Here is a 26,006-nt window from a genome sequence, read left to right as displayed (position 1 = left end):
CTCGCTGTACGTAACGTTGTACGCGTGTAGGTGTACACACATGTACGCAAGTATATGCAGATGTATTCATTGCACACACGGCGCGTGTTCTACTTTGCTACGTCGCATCTCTGTCGTCCCTCTCCGCAGTACTGGCCCCAGGTCGCTTATTTGTTCCCCAGATAAGCTGTACCGGTGGTCAGCCGCTTAAATTATGCACTTTTTTTCCGGTGCACACCGGCGAGACGAGTTTTCCGTTACCGATCTTTATGACTGAAGATCGCGCTACGAGCGAGATCTACGTCCTCCCGTTTCTGGCTGTTACGTCATTGAATTACGATCATTAAACCGCGGCTTTTCATGTATTTGTACAGGAAACGAGAAAGCAGAAGGCAAGAAGGTTGTGGTAGGTAAAATATCCGAAGTAAATTGGTCTGTTTCGGTTCGATTTCATTGATCGTGTTCGATCGGCAGGCAAGAGAACGATCGTTTGAAAATGCAACTTGCTGGTTCCATTATTTTAATTATTGCATTGCACGATATTATATGTCGATGTACACCGTTGCAAACGTTAGAAGCAAAATCTTCTGATCGGCGAAAGTTCGACGTATCAATCAAACGTACGAGAAAATAATAGGAAGCGAATGAAAAACGAACGCGGACCAAGTACAGCCGTCGCTCTCGCGTTTGCCTCTTCTATCTTAAAAACCTCGGTCCGCTAACACGATATATTTCTGTAATTGCAGCCATCCATCACACAGCGACCGCAAAAATACCAATCTCGCCCTTCGAGCAACGAGAGAGAGAAAAAAAAAAAAGAAGAAAATGGAAAAAAAGGAGATCCCGCTCGTAATACCACACAATGTATCGTTGAATCCTCGAAAGCAGCTACTCCAAAGCTCGATAATCGAGGGTTGTATCGACGCAGCAAACCGCCGTGAAAGTGGCAGCGCACCGGCTCCACCCTAATTGCAATTATCGTCATCTCTGTTTCTTCCAATTCTCCGATGCTCACGGGATTGTGATTATCCGCTTCTATTTACAGTGTGCACACCGAGTAACGAGGAACGGAAGATCACGTGTGAGATATTACATTCGCCATACTCGGATCCAGCCTTCTGCAACGAAATCCGAGCGGTGCAGAGGCCGATACGTTATCAGAAAGGAGGATTCCCCTGGGACCGACGTCAATAAGAAAGCCGCCAACTACGCTTCTCTAATTATCGGCAGCGGGATATTAGCTGCAGCATCTACGTGACACTGGCTCTGCGTCTGACTGCAGCGAATCCTGTGTTTCGCGAGGGCGAGACAAAGAGAACAGCTAATCGGGTTCCACCAGGTCCCTAGAAATGTCGCTGACTATAGCTGACCGTGGTATTTGCAGGGCAGAAGAATAGAGAAATAGCTGAATATTTCGTAATTGGTCACTTGCACGTGAATCCTTGTTTTTCACGTGACGCAGATATCGACGAAGACGCACTTTCTCACGTGGACTGTGATCTTTGTACAATTTAAGATTCTTTGTATTTGGTATTTTTAATATTCTCTTGCTCGTGGCGACTGTAGATCGTAATTTTGGATAATTTTATTAATTAGCGGCGTGGCTGATTAATAAACGATCTTCCAACTCTCGGGCAAACATAGACAAAATTTTATTGGGAAGATTCCATGCGAATATAATGGCTTGGCAACTAAGTGGTTGCGGATTTTGTCATTAGGTGGTAATGACACATAAGAGTAGTATTAATAACATAAAACTAATATTAGTGCAATTTTACAAAGCACAATTCACGTAGTATTGGTATCAGTATGCTCGTAATAAAACAGATTTTACTTTGATCTCAAAATTATACCACACCTACTGTCTGTCGATATTATTAATCAATAAATTATTGTACAAATGCCAAGTTAGTTTTCAATAATGGTCGTTAGGGTGTAGGAACAGTGCATTGAGTTGACAACTAAGTGATTGCGGGTTTTGTCATAAGGTGGTAATGACAAAACCCGCAATCACTAAGTTGCCAAGCCAATAGTTACAAAGACTGTTTGGTCGCAATAAAATAAAGTCCTATGGTTCTGTGGTGAAACAAACCGGGTTCCTAATTTTCAGAATCGTTGGCAAAATTTGGATTACGATAAAAATACTCAAAATTAATACTAAAAACAATATTAAAAATTAATAATAAAAATCTGAAAATTGTACGAGTTGAAATTTATTATAATATACCACCTACTGTCTGTCGATATTATTAATCAATAAATTATTGTACAAATGCCAAGTTAGTTTTCAATAATGGTCGTTAGGGTGTAGGAACAGTGCATTGAGTTGGCAACTAAGTGATTGCGGGTTTTGTCATAAGGTGGTAATGACAAAACCTGCAATCACTAAGTTGCCAAGCCAATAGTTACAAAGACTGTTTGGTCGCATTAAAATAAAGTCCTATGGTTCTGTGGTGAAACAAACCGGGTTCCTAATTTTCAGAATCGTTGGCAAAATTTGGATTACGATAAAAATACTCAAAATTAATACTAAAAACAATATTAAAAATTAATAATAAAAATCTGAAAATTGTACGAGTTGAAATTTATTATAATATACCACCTACTGTCTGTCGATATTATTAATCAATAAATTATTGTACAAATGCCAAGTTAGTTTTCAATAATGGTCGTTAGGGTGTAGGAACAGTGCATTGAGTTGGCAACTAAGTGATTGCGGGTTTTGTCATAAGGTGGTAATGACAAAACCTGCAATCACTAAGTTGCCAAGCCAATAGTTGCAAAGACTGTTTGGTCGCATTAAAATAAAGTCCATTAAAGTCAAGGTTCTGTGGTGAAACAAACCGCGTTCCTAATTTTCAGAATCGTTGGAAGAATTTGGATTACGATAAAAATACTCAAAATTAATACTAAAAACAATATTAAAAATTAATAATAAAAATCTGAAAATTGTACGAGTTGAAATTTATTATAATATACCACCTACTGTCTGCCGATATTATTAATCAATAAATTATTGTACAAATGCCAAGTTAGTTTTCAATAATGGTCGTTAGGTTGCAGGAACAGTGCATTGAGTTGGCAACTAAGTGATTGCGGGTTTTGTCATAAGGTGGTAATGACAAAACCTGCAATCACTAAGTTGCCAAGCCAATAGTTACAAAGACTGTTTGGTCGCATTAAAATAAAGTCCTATGGTTCTGTGGTGAAACAAACCGGGTTCCTAATTTTCAGAATCGTTGGCAAAATTTGGATTACGATAAAAATACTCAAAATTAATACTAAAAACAATATTAAAAATTAATAATAAAAATCTGAAAATTGTACGAGTTGAAATTTATTATAATATACCACCTACTGTCTGCCGATATTATTAATCAATAAATTATTGTACAAATGCCAAGTTAGTTTTCAATAATGGTCGTTAGGTTGCAGGAACATAAGGTGGTAATGACAAAATCCGCAAAATCACTTAGTTGCCAACCCAATAGATTTAACGAGTCGTTTAGAAAAATATTGTTAATTACATGCAGTGGGAGAATTCTGTTATGGAAAATTCGGGAAAGTAAATTATTTTGCCGGCTGGATGTTACATAATCAATATTACTCCCATGTTAACGCGAATATTTATCTTATATAATTAATTTCCATAGTATTCCGGAGTTTGTAATGGAAATAATTGTTTTAAAGTAGCGTCATAAAGTAGAAGATAACAATTAACATAAGCTGGAATATTTTGTTCAACAACAGTGTGCGATATTATAATTACAAATACGGTTACATACTCAGTTTCTACAATTTCCTTCGCATGAATAAATACGTAAAATACGATCACACAAAAACTAAATTCAACTGTACGAGCTGCATCGGGTTTGTCAAGAGGAAATTATGTGTCTATTATGATAAATAATATATTAATTATTTATATTCGTTTGTGTAACATAATAAAACTAAATAAAAATTATTTTATACGTACGTACGAGAATTGACAGTATAGCAGTAAAAATTTTCTTTAGAAAATATCAGCATTTTTCAGGCGATTATTAAAATACTCAAAAATTAGAACTTTTGTGCCTCTTAATTTTATATCATACGATTTAACAATCAGTGACATCAATTTAAATCCTGTAGATTTTAGTACTGAAAATTCTACCAAAAACTACATTTCAAATTTCGAGCAGCTTCACTGATTCATCTAATTGTAAGTGAACTTGTAGACAAACGCTTGATCAATTGAAACGATTAAAAATAAATTGCGTAATAATTCAATGGACGATTCAAAAATCAGTGACAGCAATTAAAATTCTATAGATTTTAATATTGAAAATTCTACGAAAAACTAGATTTCAAATTTCGAGCAGCTTCACTGATTCATCTAATTGTAAGTGAACTTGTAGACAAACGCTTGATCAATTGAAACGATTAAAAATAAATTGCGTAATAATACAATAGACGATGAACATAATGAAATAGAAAATATTAAAATACCACTCGTCTATATTTTATTCCTTTGAAGCATATACTTCGATATAATATTCTGTTTTGAAAGATCTTCGCTACCTTGCGCTTTAAAATTTCCCTTCCGTGTTGCTGCTCATATCGTTAGCCCATTGACCCCTGGTGGCAATTTCAAATTCTACCAACACTGTTTTAAAGGTATTTTTCTAACCACGCAGCTGCCTTTCGTCAGAACAAGATTCCAGTTGTAGTTGGAAACTTGAACCTCCTCCTCGAGACATAATTTCACGGGGGCGGAGCATCCGCAATTTTGAAGCAATTTACGAAGCACGCCAGGGACATTTACTTTTTAGCTCGAGTGGCTTCAGTCGCATGGCTACCCGAGAGCTTGTAAGAAGCAGTGCCTGCATTGCGACCGATGCGAATATTTCGTTGGTTTCATGTATATTTAATCCATAGGAAAGCCGCAGGAGAGGTTTCGCTGCGCAACCAACGAAATTCATAGGATGCTTTACACGAATTTTATAAAATGACTTTTGCTTTGCTCGCGGCAACCTTCTATCGAAGTACGTACTTTGAATATTTCGCCAGTTCCATGGATAAATGGAGGAACGAGGGCGCCGCTACGTTTTACGAGCAATACGTTGCATTAAATAAGCTACGATCGAATGATTCCAATGAATTTTCGATTAAGACTCGCCTGAACGACAAATTCTGATAGTCTCGATCAGGACTATGACACGAGTTTCGAACTAACCATGGGAAATGGTATGGTTCGCTGCGTATGAAGATGTTTTCCTCTTTTCATTTGATGAGCTTGATGTTCGAAGAGAGGTAAATAGAAAATATTATGGAAAGAAATTTGTCCGCTGAACTTACCGGAATAAAACAGTAGTCCATTCGGTTGCCTGGTTTTAAATTGCAAGCTGATTGATTCCAGAGTGCTGAGGATCGGATCTCCTTTGCTCAGATTTATCGTGAGATACTCGGTTCCTCTGAAAGAGGCTTCTGATGGCGCTTTATCTGCAACAGAACAGCATAAAGAATTTATAATTAACCGATAGATAAATAGCAGGTTGAAAATATAAAAAGCAGAGAGCAAACGTAACATGACCTAATATGTTCGAAGAGTTATTGAACCTAAGAACATTGTCGTTAACATCTCGAGTGTCTAATCACCACGGTTATTTGTCAAACTCTGTAAAAAACCATATTTATACCAGTAAATATAATCTGTATCGTAGAACAACGATGGCTAGTCCGGATGAAGATTCGTTACACGCCCCTAAACCTAATGCTAACCCGACAAATATACAGGGTGGTTGGTAAATGGTGGTACAAGCGGGAAGAGGGTGATTCTACGCGAAAAAAGAAGTCGAAAATGTAGAATAAAAATTTTTCGTTCGAGGCTTTGTTTTCGAGAAAATCGACTTTGAATTTTGGCTCGGTACGCGTGCACTTTATCACGTCTCGTTATAACAGATCTCGCTGTAGATCGTTGTCTCGATGGATATTATCGCAGTTTAAGTTTGTTTTTGCCATAACGGAAAATTAGGAATACATAATGAAGTAATATGAAGTAATCATAAAGTTTATTATTACAAAAATTGCTGAAAATGTTGCCCATTTTGCCCAACACATACTTCTGCTCTTCTAATTAAATTTCTATGAACACTTTCTAAGGTATTCGATTGTTTTAAAGTATGAAAGGCTACAATAATCTTTTCTTTCAATTGCTCGCAACTTGCGATTTCTTCCGAATAGACAATTGATTTAATATGGCACCATAAATAAAATTCAAAGTCGATTTTCTCGAAAACAAAGCCCCAAACGAAAAATTTTTATAGTACCGCGAATAGTAAGATAAATTAATATCCAAGTTCGTTATGCAACTGTTATCAACGTGTATTTTTATTATCAATTTATTAGGCGAGAGCAAGGCAAGATTGCTCTATTTAACGTGGGATTGACAAATTTGTAAAAGCGAAAGGAGGCGGTACGTTGAATTTCTGAACGCATGAAACATCCATTAGGCAAGTAATCCACTTTCGTGGATTATAGTTGTACGTACAATTTCCACTTGCTTGGATTATGCTTGTTCCCGCAATTTCCAGCTTAGTAAATTTAATTAAAAAATAACAAATTAATTCCCAACGGTTAACTCCGATAAATAGCTACGTTGGATACTTCAAATTTAATTCACTTCAACAAATAGGTACGTCAGACGCTTCAGGCTTCGTTTCCAAATTAATTCCATTGTGCAGCGCTTCAACTTACGTTTCTTACACTTTCCTATTAATTGCGCGTAGATGAGGTTTATTAGACCGAGATTAACAGTCATGAGGCTGACATTAGGATGTGAATTTCTGATTGATTCCAGCATTACGTGAACTATGGTGGCTTTCCACGCTCGCCACCGCAGTTTGCATACCAAACGCAATTCTCGAAAGTCCTCGCCTAACTATCCTTTTCATACAAATGCGCATAATCCTCTGGCCTGACCTCCGCTATCACCGTGTCTACAGCTCAAGTCTGCCTAGAAGCTTCACTGATGAGTCAGTCCACCAGCAGCTGCCGGATGGAACCTACTTCCCTTTCCTCGTCCTCCTCTCTCTTTCCTATCATTACATCGCCATACAGCTTTACTATTAGTGGACACGGGTGTATTCAGCTGGAGATTAAAGTAGTCTTGATATTTTGGAAGATGATTTATGGCCTTGCTTATCCTTGCAAGCGAGCAAGTTGGAATACCAGTGTTATGCAACTCGCAGCTACGTTCAAGCTGCTTCTCTGCAACTTGTTGTTGCAGATTCTTCCTTTGCTCGCGGATCAACTCGCTGCGAGATGACAGCAAGAGCAAGCTGAACCATCATACGTGTCATAATTCTTCTAATTTCCAAGCGAATCTCAAGCACTGAGATTACTTTCAAACTGGCCATTGTGACGTCAATCCACACATCAGAGGCCAGACGTGTGCAGGTCTTCACCGCGTAACCTCAAAGATCCACCATAAACTTCAACTTTTAGTTTATTAACCCTGCAAGTGTTATTGGTTTATGGATGGTCCTTGGAACAGCCCTTAGGTTTATTATACATTCGTACAAATCACGGGGGAAAAGCGGCTATTTACCTAATGGGAAAGCTGGCGTTTCCCATGAACAATGTTATCTATAAGCCACGTTCGTAGGAAGCTTGCTCCTCCTATCTTCGTTTATCAACTTGGTATGTAACCAATTGGCATCGCGGATCGTTACCCTCACCTTTCCTAACGAAAATGAACAACGAATCCGCGTTGTTAGTTCAAAGGGTACACCCACACCGAACTTTCTCTCGTAATAATACGAGAACACCTCGGCACTGAAGCTACAAACTCTCATCGGTCAACATCCCTCAGATCAGTCGCGTAAACCGTGCTTACTAAGTTGTGTTACGGCTCGACCTTCTTGTCTTTAAAACCTAAGGCTTAATTTCACGCGACACCATGTTCGTCGCCGACAGTTTGGTAAATTTGGTTTCTCTGCGAAACGCAGGCTTCCTGCAATCGCCGACAGATCTTTAAACGGCGTGAGGACATCGCCTCGTCGAGATGAACAAAGGCCGAGGCCTTTTGTCCAGGCGCATCCGCTTCAGATCCGACTTAATTAAATGCAACGAGCGTGGCATAAGGATTTCGCGCTTCGTCTCTTGTCCCTTTATTTTTCCTTCGTTCAATATACTCGAGCTTTTGAATTCGGTATGCAGACGTCTGATCTCGTCGGCGAATACGCGTCGCGGCTACCGGCCAGACGTTTCTCATTATTTTCCATCTTCCTATTGTCGTCGGCCGACCAAACAAAAGTGCAGCCGACGCAAGGCCAGGCAAAAAAGCCATAAGACGCGCTTTAATGGCTCTGGAGTGGCGCGAAATCGCGTCGCTTCGGTGCATCGACTCGTCAATTGAAATGTTCATTAGCAGCGCAAATCGAGCGACGACGCGCATCCGCAAAACCGTGACTTATCAAGATCGACCATTTATTTTTAACGCGTTGATACGATTAAAAAGTTTAGCAAATGGACGAAGGGTACAGCGAAGATTGAAGCACCTTTTCGCCCATTTTCCAACTGAATTTCCTGCCAAATAATAGTTCACGACGAGACGTGGAATGTAGTAAATTTTCAAGTTTAATTACAGCAGACCAGAGCCGGCAATTACGTTAGAGATTCCCTTATTCGAACACCCATTAGCCTAATATCCGAACGTTGTATTATTCGAACGCTCTATTATCCGGACGTAATATTTCGTCCAGTAAAGGATGCGCCTTTCCGCTTGGAACGCGTACGTGTTTCATTAGTGTTCACGCGCCATGTATTATTCTACGTAATTAGTGCAATTTCTTGTCTTATTCGAATTTTCACTATGAGAATTTAGTACGAAACTAACGTTAATTAAAAAATGGGGAAAGTGGCGTAGGCGCGTAATTAGGAGAAATGCAGGTTGCAAGAGCCGCGAACTCGGGCATAGGAAAACAAAAACACTATAGTGAAAATTATGTAAAGCACGTGGATATCTCGGATGTTGGAAACAGTGGAAAAATCTGAAATATTTCGATGTAACGAAATGGCCTCGTTGCGATAAAGACGATGACATAGATAGGATCGGTGTGTGCGTGTGTCAGACGCTTCGACTTCGCTTCACGATGTAATTTCAAGCAGTCTGAGACTTTCCTTCAAGAAATACGGTGTTTCTTGCGTCGTTGTTGACCCGTCACGCTTTTTACAAGAAGAAATAAAGCGCTGGGTGAAGACGAGCCAGCGTCCGAGAGTCGAACAAAAAGCATAAATGCTTTTTCTAAATAACAATTCTTCATACGGTGTAGAAAAAGGATGTGCAGCGTTGAGAGGGACATTTCGTGTTCCATTTTGTATTTCCTTACGTTGTATGAGTATGGAAGGGCAATGGTGTAATTCATATTGCTGCGTTGGCAATTTTACAGATGCATAACTTTTGTAACCTGAGTAACTTTTCTAACTTAAAACCGCGCTTTTTCTTTTATTTTTTTCGAAGCAAGAAACGTCTCTATCTACGACAGAAATTACCTTATTTCGTGTTACGTAGAGTGAAGGTAATCGCTCGTTCTTCGTTGGCTCGCAGCTCTCGAGAAGATGATAAAAGCAGAAGAAAAGTAAATTGCATCGGATCGTCGTAACGTAACCCCGTCGAGATATCCGATAGCATTTCTTTCAACTTTTTATTTTATCGTTGTACGTAACGTAATTAAAGGACAATATCGATCGCATGGAATAAGCGAAGGTTGTTTACGCGTTGCATCGTGTAATTAACTGTTAATTTGTACAATTCGTTTGACGCGACGTGAAACTTCCATGATATCTTGTAATTGAGTAGCTAATTATCGCGATATCATTGGCAAACGTATTTTCCTTTTATTTTTCGAAAGTCGTCTCGTTTAATCCGCCACTTTTCTTCCCTTACGTTCTTCCCTGCTAAACGAAATCTGTTTTTATTACTTTAAACAACTTACGTCTCTCGTTAAATCAACTTCTCTATCATAACACTGGACTTCTTGTTTGAAACATGTTATCCAGCACTTTTCCAGATACGTTGAGATATTTCAAGTTGCCAGTGTTTTCTGCGTTTAATTAAAGTTGTATCGTGTGGGCTATTATGTAAAGTAATGAGGAAACATTTTTAATGGAATGAGGGAAAAGATGGAGGAAAGAAACCGGTAGAACTTCAGCTTTGAAACGGTAGATGGGACATTTTAATTAAACAGAGCAAGACGTTTAAAATTTCACCGCTTTTCCAAATGCATCTTAATATAGTACGTGCATCTGCATTTGAAGACTGCCTCGGCTAATACGTAACACGAAATATTGGTTATACATGTCAGATGAAATGAAGGAAAACAAGAAAATGAAAGAAGAAAAGCTACTGGAACTTCAGTTTTGAAACGACGGATGGGACATTTTAATTAAACGGGGCAAGACGTTTTCAAATTTCTCCTTTTTCTACATGTATCTTCGTTTTAAAATTTGACTCAGCTCTCACAAAATATTGGCTACGTATATTCAATTGAAAAAAGAGAAACAAAGATGGGCAAAGATCGTAGTAAAACTTCAGTTTTGAAACGACGCGTGGGACATTTTAATTAAACAGGACAAGGCGCTTAAAAATGTCTCGCTTTTCTAAATGCATCGTGGCATATTACGTGCGTCTGAATTTTAAAATTGCGCCAGCTATCAGGAAATATTGGCCGCGTGTGTTAAATCGAACGAAGAAAAGCGACGATGGACAAAGACACTGGTAGAACTGCAGCTTTGACACGATGAATGGGACATTTTAATTAAACAGGAGAAAACGCTCTCAAATTTCTTCTTTTTCTAAATGCATCTTCATTTTAAAATTCAGTCAGCTCTCACAAAATATTGGCTACGTATATTAAATTGAAAAAAAAGAAACAAAAATGGACAAAGATCGTAATAAAATTTCAGTCTTGGAATGGTAGGTGGGACATTATAATTAAACAGAAGAAAACGCTCTCAAATTCCTCCTTTTTCTAAATGCATTTTCATTTTAAAATTGACTCAGCTCTCACAAAATATTGGCTACGTATATTAAATTGAAAAAAGAAACAAAGATAGACAAAGATCCTACTGGAACTTCAGTTTTGAAACGACGAATGGGACATTTTAATTCAACAGGACAAGACACTTTCAAATTCCTCCTTTTTCTAAATGCATTTTCATTTCAAATTTGACTCGGCTCTCACAAAATATTGGCTGCGTATATTAAATTGAAAAAAGAAACAAAGATGGACAAAGATCCTACTGGAACTTCAGTTTTGAAACGACGAATGGGACATTTTAATTCAACAGGACAAGACACTTTCAAATTCCTCCTCTTTCTAAATGCATCTTCATTTTAAAATTGACTCAGCTCTCACAAAATATTGGCTACGTATATTAAATTGAAAAAAGAAACAAAAATGGACAAAGATCGTAGTAAAACTTCAGCCTTGAAATGGTAGGTGGGACATTTTAATTAAATAGGACAAGAAACATTCAAATTCCTCCTCTTTCTAAATGCATCTCCATTTTAAAGTTGACTCAGCTCTCACAAAATATTGGCTACGTATATTAAATTGAAAAAAGAAACAAAGATGGACAAAGATCCTACTGAAACTTCAGTTTTGAAACGACGAATGGGACATTTTAATTCAACAGGACAAGACACTTTCAAATTCCTCCTCTTTCTAAATGCATTTCCACTTTAAAATTGACTCAGCTCTCACAAAATATTGGCTACGTATATTAAATTGAAAAAAGAAACAAAAATGGACAAAGATCGTAGTAAAACTTCAGCCTTGAAATGGTAGGTGGGACATTTTAATTAAATAGGACAAGAAACATTCAAATTCCTCCTTTTTCTAAATGCATCTTCATTTTAAAGTTGACTCAGCTCTCACAAAATATTGGCTACGTATATTAAATTGAAAAAAGAAACAAAGATGGACAAAGATCCTACTGAAACTTCAGTTTTGAAACGACGAATGGGACATTTTAATTCAACAGGACAAGACACTTTCAAATTCCTCCTCTTTCTAAATGCATTTCCACTTTAAAATTGACTCAGCTCTCACAAAATATTGGCTACGTATATTAAATTGAAAAAAGAAACAAAAATGGACAAAGATCGTAGTAAAACTTCAGCCTTGAAATGGTAGGTGGGACATTTTAATTAAATAGGACAAGAAACATTCAAATTCCTCCTCTTTCTAAATGCATCTTCATTTTAAAGTTGACTCGGCTCTCACAAAATATTGGCTGCGTATATTAAATTGAAAAAAGAAACAAAGATGGACAAAGATCCTACTGAAACTTCAGTTTTGAAACGGCGGATGGGACATTTTAATTCAACAGGACAAGACACTTTCAAATTCCTCCTCTTTCTAAATGCATCTTCATTTTAAGATTGACTCAGCTCTCACAAAATATTGGCTACGTATATTAAATCGAACGAGGAAAAGCAAAGATGGACAAAGAAGTTTTGAAAATGAAGAAGAGACGTTTCAACTAAATTCAACACCTACACGTCACAAAAGTCTCCAGTGAACACTGTACTCGCCACGACATTGTTCACTTGCGCGTTCCTCGAACCTGGTCGCTTCAATCTCCACGACAGACAAAGCTGCACAAGTATCAAGAAGATCATCGAGCTATTTGCGACTGTAGCTCGCGAAGGAAGTCATTTTCGCGGATGGGAAGCCTTGGCTATCCGGCGGAAGATCATCTTCGCGGCTTTCCGTTCTCCGTTTGAGTGCAACATGGACAGCTTCTTCTTCTTCTTCTTCCTCTTCCTCTTTCTTTGCCTCGTCTCGTGTCAGGAAGCGGAGACACGCGTGGAAGTGTCATTAGCCACGTCGAAGAGAATATTCTCGGTAATCCTCTTTTCATCATATTGTTCACAGTGTGCTCGGCTGCTTCGAAAGAAAACGACGCCGAGCGTCTAATCCTTTTAGGCGAAAGCGGTTTGCATCGTCTTCGTTCAACGGCGAAAAGAGTTAGCGAGGAAAAAGGAAGCCACTTCGACGTGGTCCCGGTCCGACCCAGCTTCTCTCCATTTGTTTGGATCTTTCACCGAGAGAACGCTGAATCAGTCTCAGGCTGACTTCGCGGTTTATCTCGGCTGAAGCTTGTTCAGCCGAAGCAACTGACGAGAAAATCGTACTTTCAGTTTGGTTTAGTAGATGCTACGAATTGGCTGTATTCGCGAGAGCATTGTTTAAGGATTTAGCGAAGCAACGTGTCTTGTATTTGTTGTTACGACACGACATAACGTTTAGTAGCAATTTCTGATACAGTAGAGTGTAGGATCTTTACCACAATTAGTTTAATTACAACAAATGGATTAAACAGACGTTGGTTAAACAGGAAACGATGGTTGTTTAACGTGAACTAATCAGAATAACGTGTTGTAATTAAGACAACTAGATAGTCAATTTGCAACACTCGTCGCCACTGATCCAACGTGGACCACACTCTCTCCGCAACGCCAACAACGCTATCTTCCTGACTTCTCGACTCACATTCTCTGGCTTCTCAACTCACACTGACTGTTAATTCGTTTTTGTCCCTTAGCAACTCCTTGTCTTTTGTCTTAGCCTCGTGTCTTTTGTCTTAGCCCCACCACGCACATGTTCCGCTTGTTTATAATTCGCCTGACACCCCCAGGCTCCTCGTCCACGACACTACAAGAGTCTCGTCCGAGCTAACAGGCAGACAAGATTATTTGGATAACAAAATTCTCGCATAACGGAACAATTGTTTCTCCGTATGATATTTAATTTATTCAAGCATTGTCAATGATCATCTCGTGTCATTTTCGATTCTGAGCCACATCATCTTTTCGACGTGAGAAACCGCACAGAGTTACATTCTTCTTCAGGAGAAAGTGCCATTTCATTATCACTTTCGTTTGCTGTTTCTATTCGTATGAAATTCACTACATCAGTATATTTGATTTGATATATTTTTGCTGATGTTCCCAGCATCGAGGGATCTACGTGCTTCAGGCAGTTTCCAACATCGCGTTTCTGGTTTTTAATTTCTGTGATCGTGGCTGCTCCAACGTCGTGTATTTCGTTGATTCTGTTACGCTGTTTCGAGTTTCTTGATCATGTGATATTCTGTTTCCACAGATGGAACGCCATTAGTCTCATGCTAAATTCTCCTAATGAAAATTCACTCTGTCGAATATGGCAGGAACACGTCATTTTATACGAACGCTGATAAAATATGTACATATTTGAGACTGATAACAGAGCGTTCGGATATTAAAGTTCTCGTATAACAAGCGGTCGGATAACAGCAGCTCTTCTTCTTCGATCAACATTTTTCATTCAGACCTACTCGTCGCGCACAGTTTATTAAATTCAGCATTTCGTATTTCCCCACAATTTCGTTTCCATGGTTCCATTGTCCACCGACAAAATGCTACGTAGACCTAACGACCCATTAAGAGGGCAGACTTATCGAGATCAGATCTTGCAGTAAATAAAGTACCATGAAGCGGTAAAATATCAGGACAGCTGACGTCACAGATACATCAAGCTAAGTAATCCATTCTTCCATCCTCCTTAAAACTGGTGGAGAAAAATGAAAGTAAATTCGGAGCGGAATACCGGCAATTTAGCACGGGCCAGAGCCCTTTAAATACGGTTCACGCTAACAGAGCTTACGGCGGCACGCTTCTTCATTCATTGGACAGCGGGTTGAGGGCGCGGGAGTGGCTGAGGTAGAAGTTTTCAGCACGCGATAGCTTGGACTCGGAAGAGGAGAGTCGAGGAACGGAAAACTGGTGTCTGAAAGCAGGTTGCCAGAGGGTTGAATCTCGCCAGCATCGACTAATTGTGAAACACGCCCACACGGCGACTCGTTGAATTATGAAGAAACTTGGACGCTCGTTGCGCGTTCCCGAGCGAATTTCTTTCGCCACGCGATTTATGGGATATCGGTTGAGCCGGGTTCCGCGGCAAACCAGCCCGCTCGATCATCCAGGGGTTAATTTGTTCGTCGTAATTGCGCTCGAGATAAATGCAATGCCCAGTCTCATCTGGCGTTCCAAGGCAACCTATGATTTATGCATAATTGTATTTTCTATATTTTTCTCCCAACCTGATTTATAATATCACGTTCCGGCTTCTTTGGATTTTTAATCAAGCGAATGCTGCTTCTTCCGCTGATGATAATTAATTTAATAGAAATTAATAGTTGTTGGGTATCGTTAAACTTGTCTACCTTTTGTGTTCTCTTGCCTGAGCGTCTCAGGGCTGCAGTCAGAGGTATAGTCGCGTTCTTTCGCATTTCTATCAGGTTGTTGCAGTCTAAACGTAGCGCAAGTGTAACATCGATTAGGTGTTTCGTCTAAATCTGCGACGTTAAATAAGTTTATTAACCAAAGCGAATGAACGATGGTTCTCGAGATGGAATTTCACGCCAATGAACGTATCCATCGTACGTCTCTTCATCGTAGAAATGAGAAAGTCGGAAGGTGCGATTAAACGTTTTATTGTTGAATATCAAAGTGTTCCAACTGACGTTTCTATGGCCATATTTAATAGTTCAATGAATCTACAAACCAGGCAAATGAACAGTGGTTCTCAAACAGGCTTAACATCTACGATACATCATCAAGTTCAAAGAACATCGCCATGGTAGACAAAATTTCATAGTGAATTTTATATTTTGACTTTAGAAGTCGACAAATGAAAACGATGAAAACCAGGCAAATGAACAGTGGTTCTCAAACAGGCTTAATTTCTGTGACACATTATCAAGTTCAAAGAACATCGCCATGGTAGACAAAACTTCATTGTAAATTTTATATTTTGACTTTAGAAATTGACAAATGAGGACGATGAAGACCAGAAAAATGGACAGTGGTTCTCAAACAGGCTTAATTTCTGTGACACATTATCAAGTTCAAAGAACATCGCCATGGTAGACAAAACTTCATTGTGAATTTTATATTTTGACTTTAGAAATCGACAAATGAGAACGATGAAGACCAGGAAAATGGACAGTGGTTCTCAAACAGGCTTAATTTCTGTGACACATTATCAAGTTCAAAGAACATCGCCATGGTAGACAAAACTTCATTGTAAATTTTATATTTTGACTTTAGAAATCGACAAATGAGAACGATGAAGACCAGGAAAATGGACAGTGGTTCTCAAACAGGCTTAATTTCTGTGACACATTATCAAATTCAAAGAACATCGCCATGGTAGACAAAACTTCATTGTAAATTTTATATTTTGACTTTAGAAATCGACAAATGAGAACGATGAAAACCAGGCAAATGGACAGTGGTTCTCAAACAGGCTTAACCCCTGCGGTACATCACCAAGTTCAAAGAATATCGTCATGGTAGACGAAATTTCATTATGAATTTTATATTTTGACTTTAGAAGTCGACAAATAAGAACGATGAAGACCAGGAAGATGGACAGTGGTTCTCAAACAGACTTAACTTCTACGATACATCATCAAGATCAAAGAACATTGCCATGGTAGACAAAATTTCATTGTAAATTTTATATTTTAACTTTGCAAATCGACAAGTTAGAACGATGAAACGTTTATTGTTCGCAGTGATGCCAACTAACATCTCGACGGTTACTAGTCGCGTGTATTGCACACTGTGTATTTCATCTCGTACTTTGTATTTTCTTTTCTCGACTAGAGCCAGTATCTGTCGTTTTACCTTAAATTTGACCGTAAAATTCGCGAAAGCTAAAAAATTGTGGCTTCAAGGCGGTGATAGGAGAGTCTCGTCGAACGTCTGCCAAGTGGAAAGTAACACGTGCACCAGTTACTGTAACGTAATTAGTATAAAAGGGCGGATGTTCCGGGCTGGTGTATCCGCGAGTCGCGATAATTACGTGATATCCGGCAGATTGGTGTGTCGCTTAGCACGGTTTTGCTCCATTGGGGCTCATTTGCTGCGCCATCTCGCGCTTCCCTAAATCCACCGTTCGATTTCATCGTAATTTCCAGCGGCGAACGTAAGTATCGCGTAATTAACATGGCCTGCTTTGCTACTAATTAAGCCGCTTCTCCGGGTATTGAATAATTTCCACGCGTACCATCACTCGTCTCGTCGCCTTTAATTAATGCAACTCTTCGACAAAATCTTGTACTCCCGTCCGGCCCGAATAATTGCCTGATAATCGGATCAACGTTTGATCACTGTCGAGAGATAGAAGCCAACGTCTTATGGGATTTCGTGGCACGCCAACTGATATTAGGTTGTCCGAAAAGTTTCTTTCGTTTTATACAGAAATAACAGACGCGCACTGCTTTTTGTTTTATATTGGTTTATTGAATTATACGCGAACATAATGATAGAAATAATAATATAAAATAATATAAAATAATATAAAATAGAAATTACTGTTCATCTATTATCACCTTACGAAACGAAAGAAACTTTCCGGACAACCTAATATATCGATATGAAAAGAAAGCAGAGATTTTCTAAGACCTACGACCAGACTATAATTTAGCGTAACCAGTTCCAGACTCGTATTCAGTGCAATTACCGCAGCTGATAAACCTGTCTAAATGTATCAGCAATATAGCAGATGCTTCTCAATCCCATGAGTTTGCATCGTTCTCGTTGCTGCTTGGATTCGAAAATGACGGAATATAATTGAAGACGGATTAACGCTGAACCACACGGATCGGTAGCCTATGAGAGAAATGTCAATTTTGATTTCCTTACGGTAACAATATAGTGAGAATTTTGGTATCCGAGTGAATTTAATGGAGCGAAAGATATTCACAAAGGAATAGTGAAATAGCTGTAGTGAATTAATTTTTATAACACGACACGAATAAACATTAATATTACTACATTACTAATATTACTAACATTACTAATATTACTACAAATTTTTCATTAGAAATTCTACTGCATCTACTGTGCTCGAGGAAACATTACATTTTCTGTGCCACGTGTAGACATTAAGAGATGTCTTTAACACGTTGACTGGCACGCGTGTTTTCGAAGAAGTATCCGTGAGGCCACGCGTGCAGCAGTACCAAGCGTTCTCTGCTAGGTGCTCCCATCGATATTTTAGTAATGCGAGTCGCTCATGCGGTGGTCTCAACAATGATCTCTCGTTTCGTTCGTTCGCAACATTAAAACCACCGGCTGTTGTTGAATATAACGAAGGAAAGTGTGGTATAGATTATTCCGACCAAATGGTTTCTTATGCCACCACAATTAGAAAAGCAATCAAATGGTACAGAAAACTTGGCATCCAACGCCTTCTGGGAATTTCTGTTGTAAACGCTTCGACGGTTTACAAAATTGCAACAGGGAAGAATATAACTATTAGAATATTTAGACAATTATTAGTTGCAAAATTATTAGGCTTGTCTGAAAGTACAAAAAATCCTCGTCTTCGACGGAGTCGGCATAATATCGCCGTTCGGAAAAATGATTCCGGAAGAAGCATCAGACGCGCGTGCAAACTATGTTATGCAAATAAAAGACGTCGAATGGAGCGAACAAAGGCACAAAAGAATTTGAAGAAAACAACAACTCATTGTCCAAATTGTCCCGACCTACCTCAGCTATGTATAGAATGCTTTAAAGTTTTACATTCTAAATAATTTTTTAATAAACCATTTTCCTATTACTTTTATAACAATTCAACAGTTTTGTTATTATGGAATATCTTTTCAAATAGCTACGACGATCTTTCGCAAGTAGTCAAATAAGCGACACCCGAATATGGGTTACGTGGCCCGACCAGAAACCTTGCTGACACCCGAATACGGGTGTCGTGGCAGTCAACGTGTTAAATATAACAAAGATAAAACCACTTTGCTTGGAAAATACTAATTTTTCAACGGCAATTATTTGGCAATAGCAGCCGGCTGTGACATTAGTTGAAATTAAATAACCTGTTAACCGCATCGTCTGCGTCATCGACGTTGCACAAGCGCAGCTACGTACTGCATTCTAAAGCTTTATTAATTACATCGTATTCACCGGGAAAGCTGGCTAACGCGTTTTTCCACGCGCAGGATAATCGCCGATATAATCAACTCCGCTGAATTTAATATTAATTACTTGAAATTGCTCTCGCCACGCGTTTAACGTGCTATTTATTTTAATATACATTTTCACCGTTAACGAGTACACTTTTCTCGCTGACCTAATTGCTACGCGCGATCTGAAAAATTATCATCGGACTAAGATCAAGCAGCAGCTACGTTTAACACGATGAGACATTTCGTAAAATGATTCTATGTTATTCGTGCAGAAATCTCATGGTATTGTGATCGTGAGCGACCTTCAAGTTGTATTCGCATTCACCTTATCGTTACTAGCCTGTTACGTTGTCAGCTTCGCGAGCTCTTGGTCCTGTTGCAAGATTATCCGCCAGCTTTAGGGATCTGACGACCCTCAAAATTCTTTACAACGCTTTGGTTGCGCCTGGAACGCTGATCTCTCATCTGCAGTCCCTTCCAGGTGACGCACGTTGTCCCCATTGAGAGGATTTAGTCTTCTACGTCCCTTTTCTGTAAAATTGCAAATCCCATCCCTCGCCACGTAGTTACGACCCTCGGATTATTCACCTTGGAACAACGTAGATTCGTAGCTGGTGGCATATTCGCGTACAAAATTGTAAAACAGTACATGGAACGTGCAGAGGTTGTTCAGTCTGTTAAGCTTCCTGGTCCAGCCAGGTGTTTTTGTCCATTTTCCACACGATTTTCCTTACGCGAGGAGGCAATTACGCTGGCAGCGGTTCGACAAACCGATTTGCAAACAATTGCCAACTCTCTGACCCATCGACTGCTTCTTGGTCGCTTGTTGTGTTTAAGAAAAGTGCTAGAAACTTGCTTTGTCACTTGCTATCGCAACCAAACGCGGTTATTCACACGTTACATTTATACAACAAGTTCAACACAGTGCTGGATTACTCTAACACTCGATATATTAAACCTCCTCCACCTTGAGCGTTGATTCATTCGAGGTACAAACGACCGGTCTGACCTGACCAGTTTGCACCCTCCAAACTGAGCACTTGGGACCATTCTGTTGCAACACTTTGAACCGTCAGTCTGTTGGATTTGCATAATAAATTCTTTTGCCATAAACAAAGTTCAATTTCCTCAGCTTATTTGCGAAACGTTCGAACTGCGACGCGAGGAGATCATCAGCGATCTATCATTTTCCTGATTTCTTGTGTCTTTACGTGACATTAGCGTTGGCTTCTCTCGTGCTTCCACCTAACTCATGCACTTTCAACGGTTATCAGTGTGCTGATCCTGACACGAGCATCGATGGTTCAAGTTTGCAAACTTCCCTCAGCCGCATAATTCCCTCAAATAAAACACGCGACGTCTCCCCGCTCCTGTTCTGCTCGCGCGTTCATCCATCCGTTCGATGTTTACCGTCTTGAAGGCGTCGTGAGCTGGAACACGCGTCGCGTCTCAAAGTGCAGGCCCATAACGAACGGTCTGAAGACGCTTTATGCGCGGCAACGAACGATACACACGCAGTGACTAATCCGTATTAATCGCCGACCATTCATTAGGAAGTCAGCGATGGGTGGTGGTTGCCCGGAGGGGATGCTCGTGCTATGTAGTTTCGCACCTGGCGCACTCTCACGATCAATCGTCCCACCCCCGCGGCCCTTTTACCGTAAATCTGCCGGCTAAACTCCGTCGATGCAGCCGTGCAAGACAATGACCAAGTGAGCTGCAACTCTAACGAAATGCCACGTATACGTTGGAGAAAGCAGTTGACAAAATATTAGGTCGTCCGGAAAGTTTCTTTCGTTTTGTAAGGAAATAATAAACGCACAATGTCTTTTGTTTTATATTAGTTAATTGAATTATGCAGGGACGTAATAATAGAAATAGAACGACATGGATCATACCTAATTCAATAAAATAATATAACACAGAAGTTGTTCACAATTGTACATAGCTCTGACGTCTTCAAGTGGGTTGCTTCGATCGCGTAGGACGTTGAGTGACAGTCGGAATCCTTGAAAGCAGGATGACCTGGTTTTTTCGCGGAAATACACACGTCGCGTGTAGCGGTGTCATAAAGACGTGGCCAGAACGTTCATCGTCGATCACAGCACAAGCGTCAGATATGGCGATGGATGAATGGGCGTGCAAATGAGAGGTGCGCCAATGACAAGGAGATGGCTAAACTACTGGAAATTGACGTTTTCATTTGAACGCTGGTATCCTGAGAATCGAACTCGCTACGCGACCAGATTTTAGCACGCGATTCGCCTGTAGCGGCATGTGTTGTTTTGCCACAAAGGATTAACACTGCACGACGCACATAATGAAATAAGCAAAGCAATTTCGCTGCTGCGTGGAACTTACAACCGAAGACAAGTTCAAAAATTTTGCAACCTTCCCTTGACCAGTATAAATAGACGACCATGTTCTCCAGAGGACAGTGGCGCGAATGAACATCAGTATCGAGTCATCGAGATCATCAATGGAGCGAATAAGTATAACAAACTAGTCTAGCAAATCACCATAACAAATAGTATCGGTACCACAGTATCGTGCAATCTTATAACAAATACCATCGAGCGAACAACGTTTGCGTTTAACATTTTAAAATATCTGTAAATATAGTTAACGAAATTAACTCGACTGGTTATTAATTTTATCGAGGTTATTAGATGTATGAACAGAGGATAAATTGTAAAGTAGAAAATATATTTGAATACAGAAGTGTAATTACAAGTAGGAACATTATTTGAGCTGGTCCAGATCCTGACGCTGGCAGTGTTACCCTATAACCCAAAACTCCGAAGCCATTGTAACATCAATCCACATCAGAGACCAGGCCACACACCGAGGGCAAGATGGCATCCAGATATCAGCACATCCTTGGTGCGTATCCTCAATAGTCTTAAGGACCCACCATGGGTCTTGGCATTTTCATAGTTAAGGTCCTTCAGACCAAACAAGTGTCTTTTGTTTCAGGTTTCCTTCACATTTATTGTTTGCCACGGGTTGACACGGGAAAGTTGGCTTTCCTCACGTTTCGTATCTTCCGTTAGCAACTTTCACTCGAGGGCGGCTGAAACCCTTCCTGGTCCAGCAACCTTCTTATTATCCAATCGGAAGCGGTGTCTACTGCCCTCACTTTCCTAACCAAAATTGTCATCAACGAATCCGATGGTCCCGTGTCCTTAGACACACCCAGCCCTAGCTTTCCTCAGACACAGTATCGTCAGTGAAGCTTCACTTATTCTGTATCCTTAGAATAGTCAACATATCTTTACCGGTTTCTACCCTTAGACCAGTCGCGTGCTTAACGTATCAGTGTAACTAGGTTTTACACAAAGTTGTTGCAGTGAATTGTGATTTATGTGTGTTAATTCAGTGTGCATTCCATTGTGATTGCTGAATTCATAATAAAGTTTAATAAAAGCAAAATTGATAGCTGTGTCACGACTCAGCTATTTTATTTTATCATCCAACCCTCAAGTTTACGTGACACCATCGTCGCCTGTCTACTGTCCATGGTCTGCCTTCGTCCCAGTCTATTGTCTATACGCTGTCGATGGCTTCAATGCTTGAGAAAACTAAAAAGACCAGATGTAGAGTTTTCTTAGAAGTGGTGACCACTCCACAAATTTAACCAACGACACGTCTCGCCGCCCACCACATTGTAACGTTTGCTTCTCGGACGTGTCCTCGGATCGTTCGATCTTCCTGCTGTTCCATCTTCATCGACGAGTTGCCAAACAGATGACGAACTTGGAATTACAGGAAACATACAGGTGTTTTTTAAAATAGTCATCAGTTTCAATTTTTCGGCTGCGAATTCGCGAGTCGCGAGTGCTATCGCCGAGGGAACCGGTCCAAGTGTAATCAGCGCGAGTAACATTTTCCTAAAAAGAAGAAGCAACGACCCATCGACCCATAAGCGCGTCAGACTGGAAAACAACGATAGAACAACTGGAAGATGATAAAAGTCGAAGAATTTTACAATGCACGAAGTGCTGTCGAAGCTGCGGACCATCTCCGCGTAAAAATCCGGCGGAACCGTAAAAAATTAAATCAGAAGAAATCTCCGCTCTTCTGAGTCGCGTACGCACGACGCTGTTATCGCGGCTCGCTAAAATATTCACGCGCCGCTGCGGGGATAGAGCGCGTTATAAAACGCGTTTACCAAACCGGAAGCCACGCTTTCCATCGCGATAGGAAGCGTTTTTATTGCGCGAAATAGCGCGGCTCGGTCGAGGGACGAAGCAACTTACGAAGAGATTTTAATAAATTCCGATGACTCTGGCAGACGATAAAAGTGGCATTAACAGTGTCGTTCGATCTCATCTCCGATGTCCTCGTTGTCCCCCGTCGTCGTCCACGCGGGATTAGCCGAGTAATCTCTCGAAGAGCTTCGAGAACGGGAGTAACGAGATCCCGGGAGGAACGGAGACCTTTTCTCATCTTGGAAGTCGTGTTTCTGTCCTCGTGTTCCTACTTTCTCTCTCTTTTCCTCTCCTTTCCATGCTTTTATTCTCCGGCTTTTTTCTTCTTTCTTGCCTTCCAGTGCGTGCAGGAAAAAAGTTTCCGATCAGAATAAACTCTGGGTATCTATGGTCTCTCTTGTCCACTGTCTCTCTTCCAGGTATCTCGTTTCTTCTTTTCTCACTGTCGCTCTGCCTTGTTTTAAGGAGGAAGCTGCTGCATTCTCAAGAAGAAACAGATGGAAATAGCGGAACGCTGTTGCTTGATACAAGGAAGCTCGATCGCGATGATGCAGCGGTTAAACGCTCGGATAAACGCGAATTTCGATAAATATTTCAAGTGGTTTTAAAGTTTCATTTTCGACTTGTTAGCCCGCCAATTATTATTCCAACATTCGACCCATTCCACTTTCCACCACTCCGACCAATATTTCCCGACCTTTCCTCAACTTTGATTTTAAATAAGTTTCACGGCAAGTTCCCTTTTAGAAGTTGAACTTCAAGTCGTTCATTTTTCCTTTTTCTTAATTTTAGTTCCTTACTTATCGGCTATCCATCTCCTTCCTTTTTTCTCTTAATTTTTCAGATAGAAATCTGTCTCGTTGCTATTGGCTTGGCAACTAAGTGATTGCGGATTTTGTCATAAGACGGTAATGGCAAAAGCCGCAGTAATTTAGTTGCCAATCCAAGAATGTTCGAAAATTAAACAACTCGAAGCAAACAGTTGTGAATGACCCATAAAGGTACAAAAATATCCATTGAGATTTAAAACGATCAACGACAAAAATAAAATAAAATTGTACAATACATTGGGTTGACAACTAAGTGATTGCAAATTTTGCCATTACCATTTTATGACATTTGCTTGGTAATTGTTTGCTTCGAGTTGTTTAATTTTGGAAAATTCTGTTTCTAACCCAATATGTTTATAATTTTATTCAATTTTTGTCGTTGAACGTTTTAAACCTTGATGGACATTTTTTTACCTTTATGGGTTATTCACAATTGTTTGCTTCAAGTTGTTTAATTTTGGAAAATTCTGTTTCTAACCCAATATATTTATAATTTTATTCCATTTTTGTCGTTGAACGTTTTAAACCTTGATGGACATTTTTGTACCTTTATGGGTTATTCACAATTGTTTGCTTCGAGTTGTTTAATTTTGGAAAATTCTGTTTCTAACCCAATATATTTATAATTTTATTCCATTTTTGTCGTTGAACGTTTTAAACCTTGATGGACATTTTTGTACCTTTATGGGTTATTCACAATTGTTTGCTTCGAGTTGTTTAATTTTGGAAAATTCTGTCTTTAACCCAATATATTTATAATTTTATTCAATTTTTGTCGTTGAACGTTTTAAACCTTGATGGACATTTTTGTACCTTTATGGGTTATTCACAATTGTTTGCTTCGAGTTGTTTAATTTTGGAAAATTCTGTTTCTAACCCAATATATTTATAATTTTATTCAACTTTTGTCGTTGAACGTTTTAAACCTTGATGGACATTTTTGTACCTTTATGGGTTATTCACAATTGTTTGCTTCGAGTTGTTTAATTTTGGAAAATTCTGTTTCTAACCCAATATATTTATAATTTTATTCCATTTTTGTCGTTGAACGTTTTAAACCTTGATGGACATTTTTGTACCTTTATGGGTTATTCACAATTGTTTGCTTCGAGTTATTTAACTTTGGAAAATTCTGTTTCTAACCCAATATATTTATAATTTTATTCCATTTTTGTCGTTGAACGTTTTAAACCTTGATGGACATTTTTGTACCTTTATGGGTTATTCACAATTGTTTGCTTCGAGTTGTTTAATTTTGGAAAATTCTGTTTCTAACCCAATATATTTATAATTTTATTCAATTTTTGTCGTTGAACGTTTTAAACCTTGATGGACATTTTTGTACCTTTATGGGTTATTCACAATTGTTTGCTTCGAGTTGTTTAATTTTGGAAAATTCTGTTTCTAACCCAATATATTTATAATTTTATTCAATTTTTGTCGTTGAACGTTTTAAACCTTGATGGACATTTTTGTGCCTTTATGGGTTATTCACAATTGTTTGCTTCGAGTTGTTTAATTTTGGAAAATTCTGTTTCTAACCCAATATATTTATAATTTTATTCAATTTTTGTCGTTGAACGTTTTAAACCTTGATGGACATTTTTGTACTTTTATGGGTTATTCACAATTGTTTGCTTCGAGTTGTTTAATTTGCGAACATTCTTGGATTGGCAACTAAGTGACTGCGGGTTTTGCCATTGCCGTCTTATGACAAGATCCGCAATCACTTAGTTTCCAAGGCACAATTGCACCGATAGGTCGACCGCTTTCGCGTAAATTATATCCTGCGATTAATAAGCGTTAGAAATCCTTTAATGCGATAACTCAGCGGAAATAAAACCACCGGTAAATTAATTCGCATAAAACAAGAATAATCGCAAGTAAAGAGGTGGCGGCTTATATCGCGTAAAAGAAATCCGCTTACTTTCGCGTCAGCCTGCAGCAATCGGCAACGATTTCCACG

General features: G+C 39.2%; 1 protein-coding gene across 10 annotated transcripts in view; it reads right to left on the bottom strand.

The window, feature by feature from the left end:
• Positions 1–26,006, bottom strand: part of LOC100646013 (neurexin-1) — a 636,909-nt gene that overhangs the window by 327,580 nt on the left and 283,323 nt on the right. For all 10 annotated transcript variants that reach the window (XM_048413687.1, XM_048413689.1, XM_048413690.1 and 7 more), the window contains one exon: positions 5,317–5,460. In XM_048413687.1, coding sequence (XP_048269644.1) covers positions 5,317–5,460 — 144 coding nt within the window. The remainder of the gene's footprint in view (positions 1–5,316; positions 5,461–26,006) is intronic.

This window comes from Bombus terrestris, chromosome 17, assembly GCF_910591885.1.
Source record: "Bombus terrestris chromosome 17, iyBomTerr1.2, whole genome shotgun sequence".
Taxonomy (NCBI): domain Eukaryota; kingdom Metazoa; phylum Arthropoda; class Insecta; order Hymenoptera; family Apidae; genus Bombus; species Bombus terrestris.
Note: the sequence above shows the minus strand (reverse complement) of the source record. Positions and strands in the feature narration are given on the sequence as shown.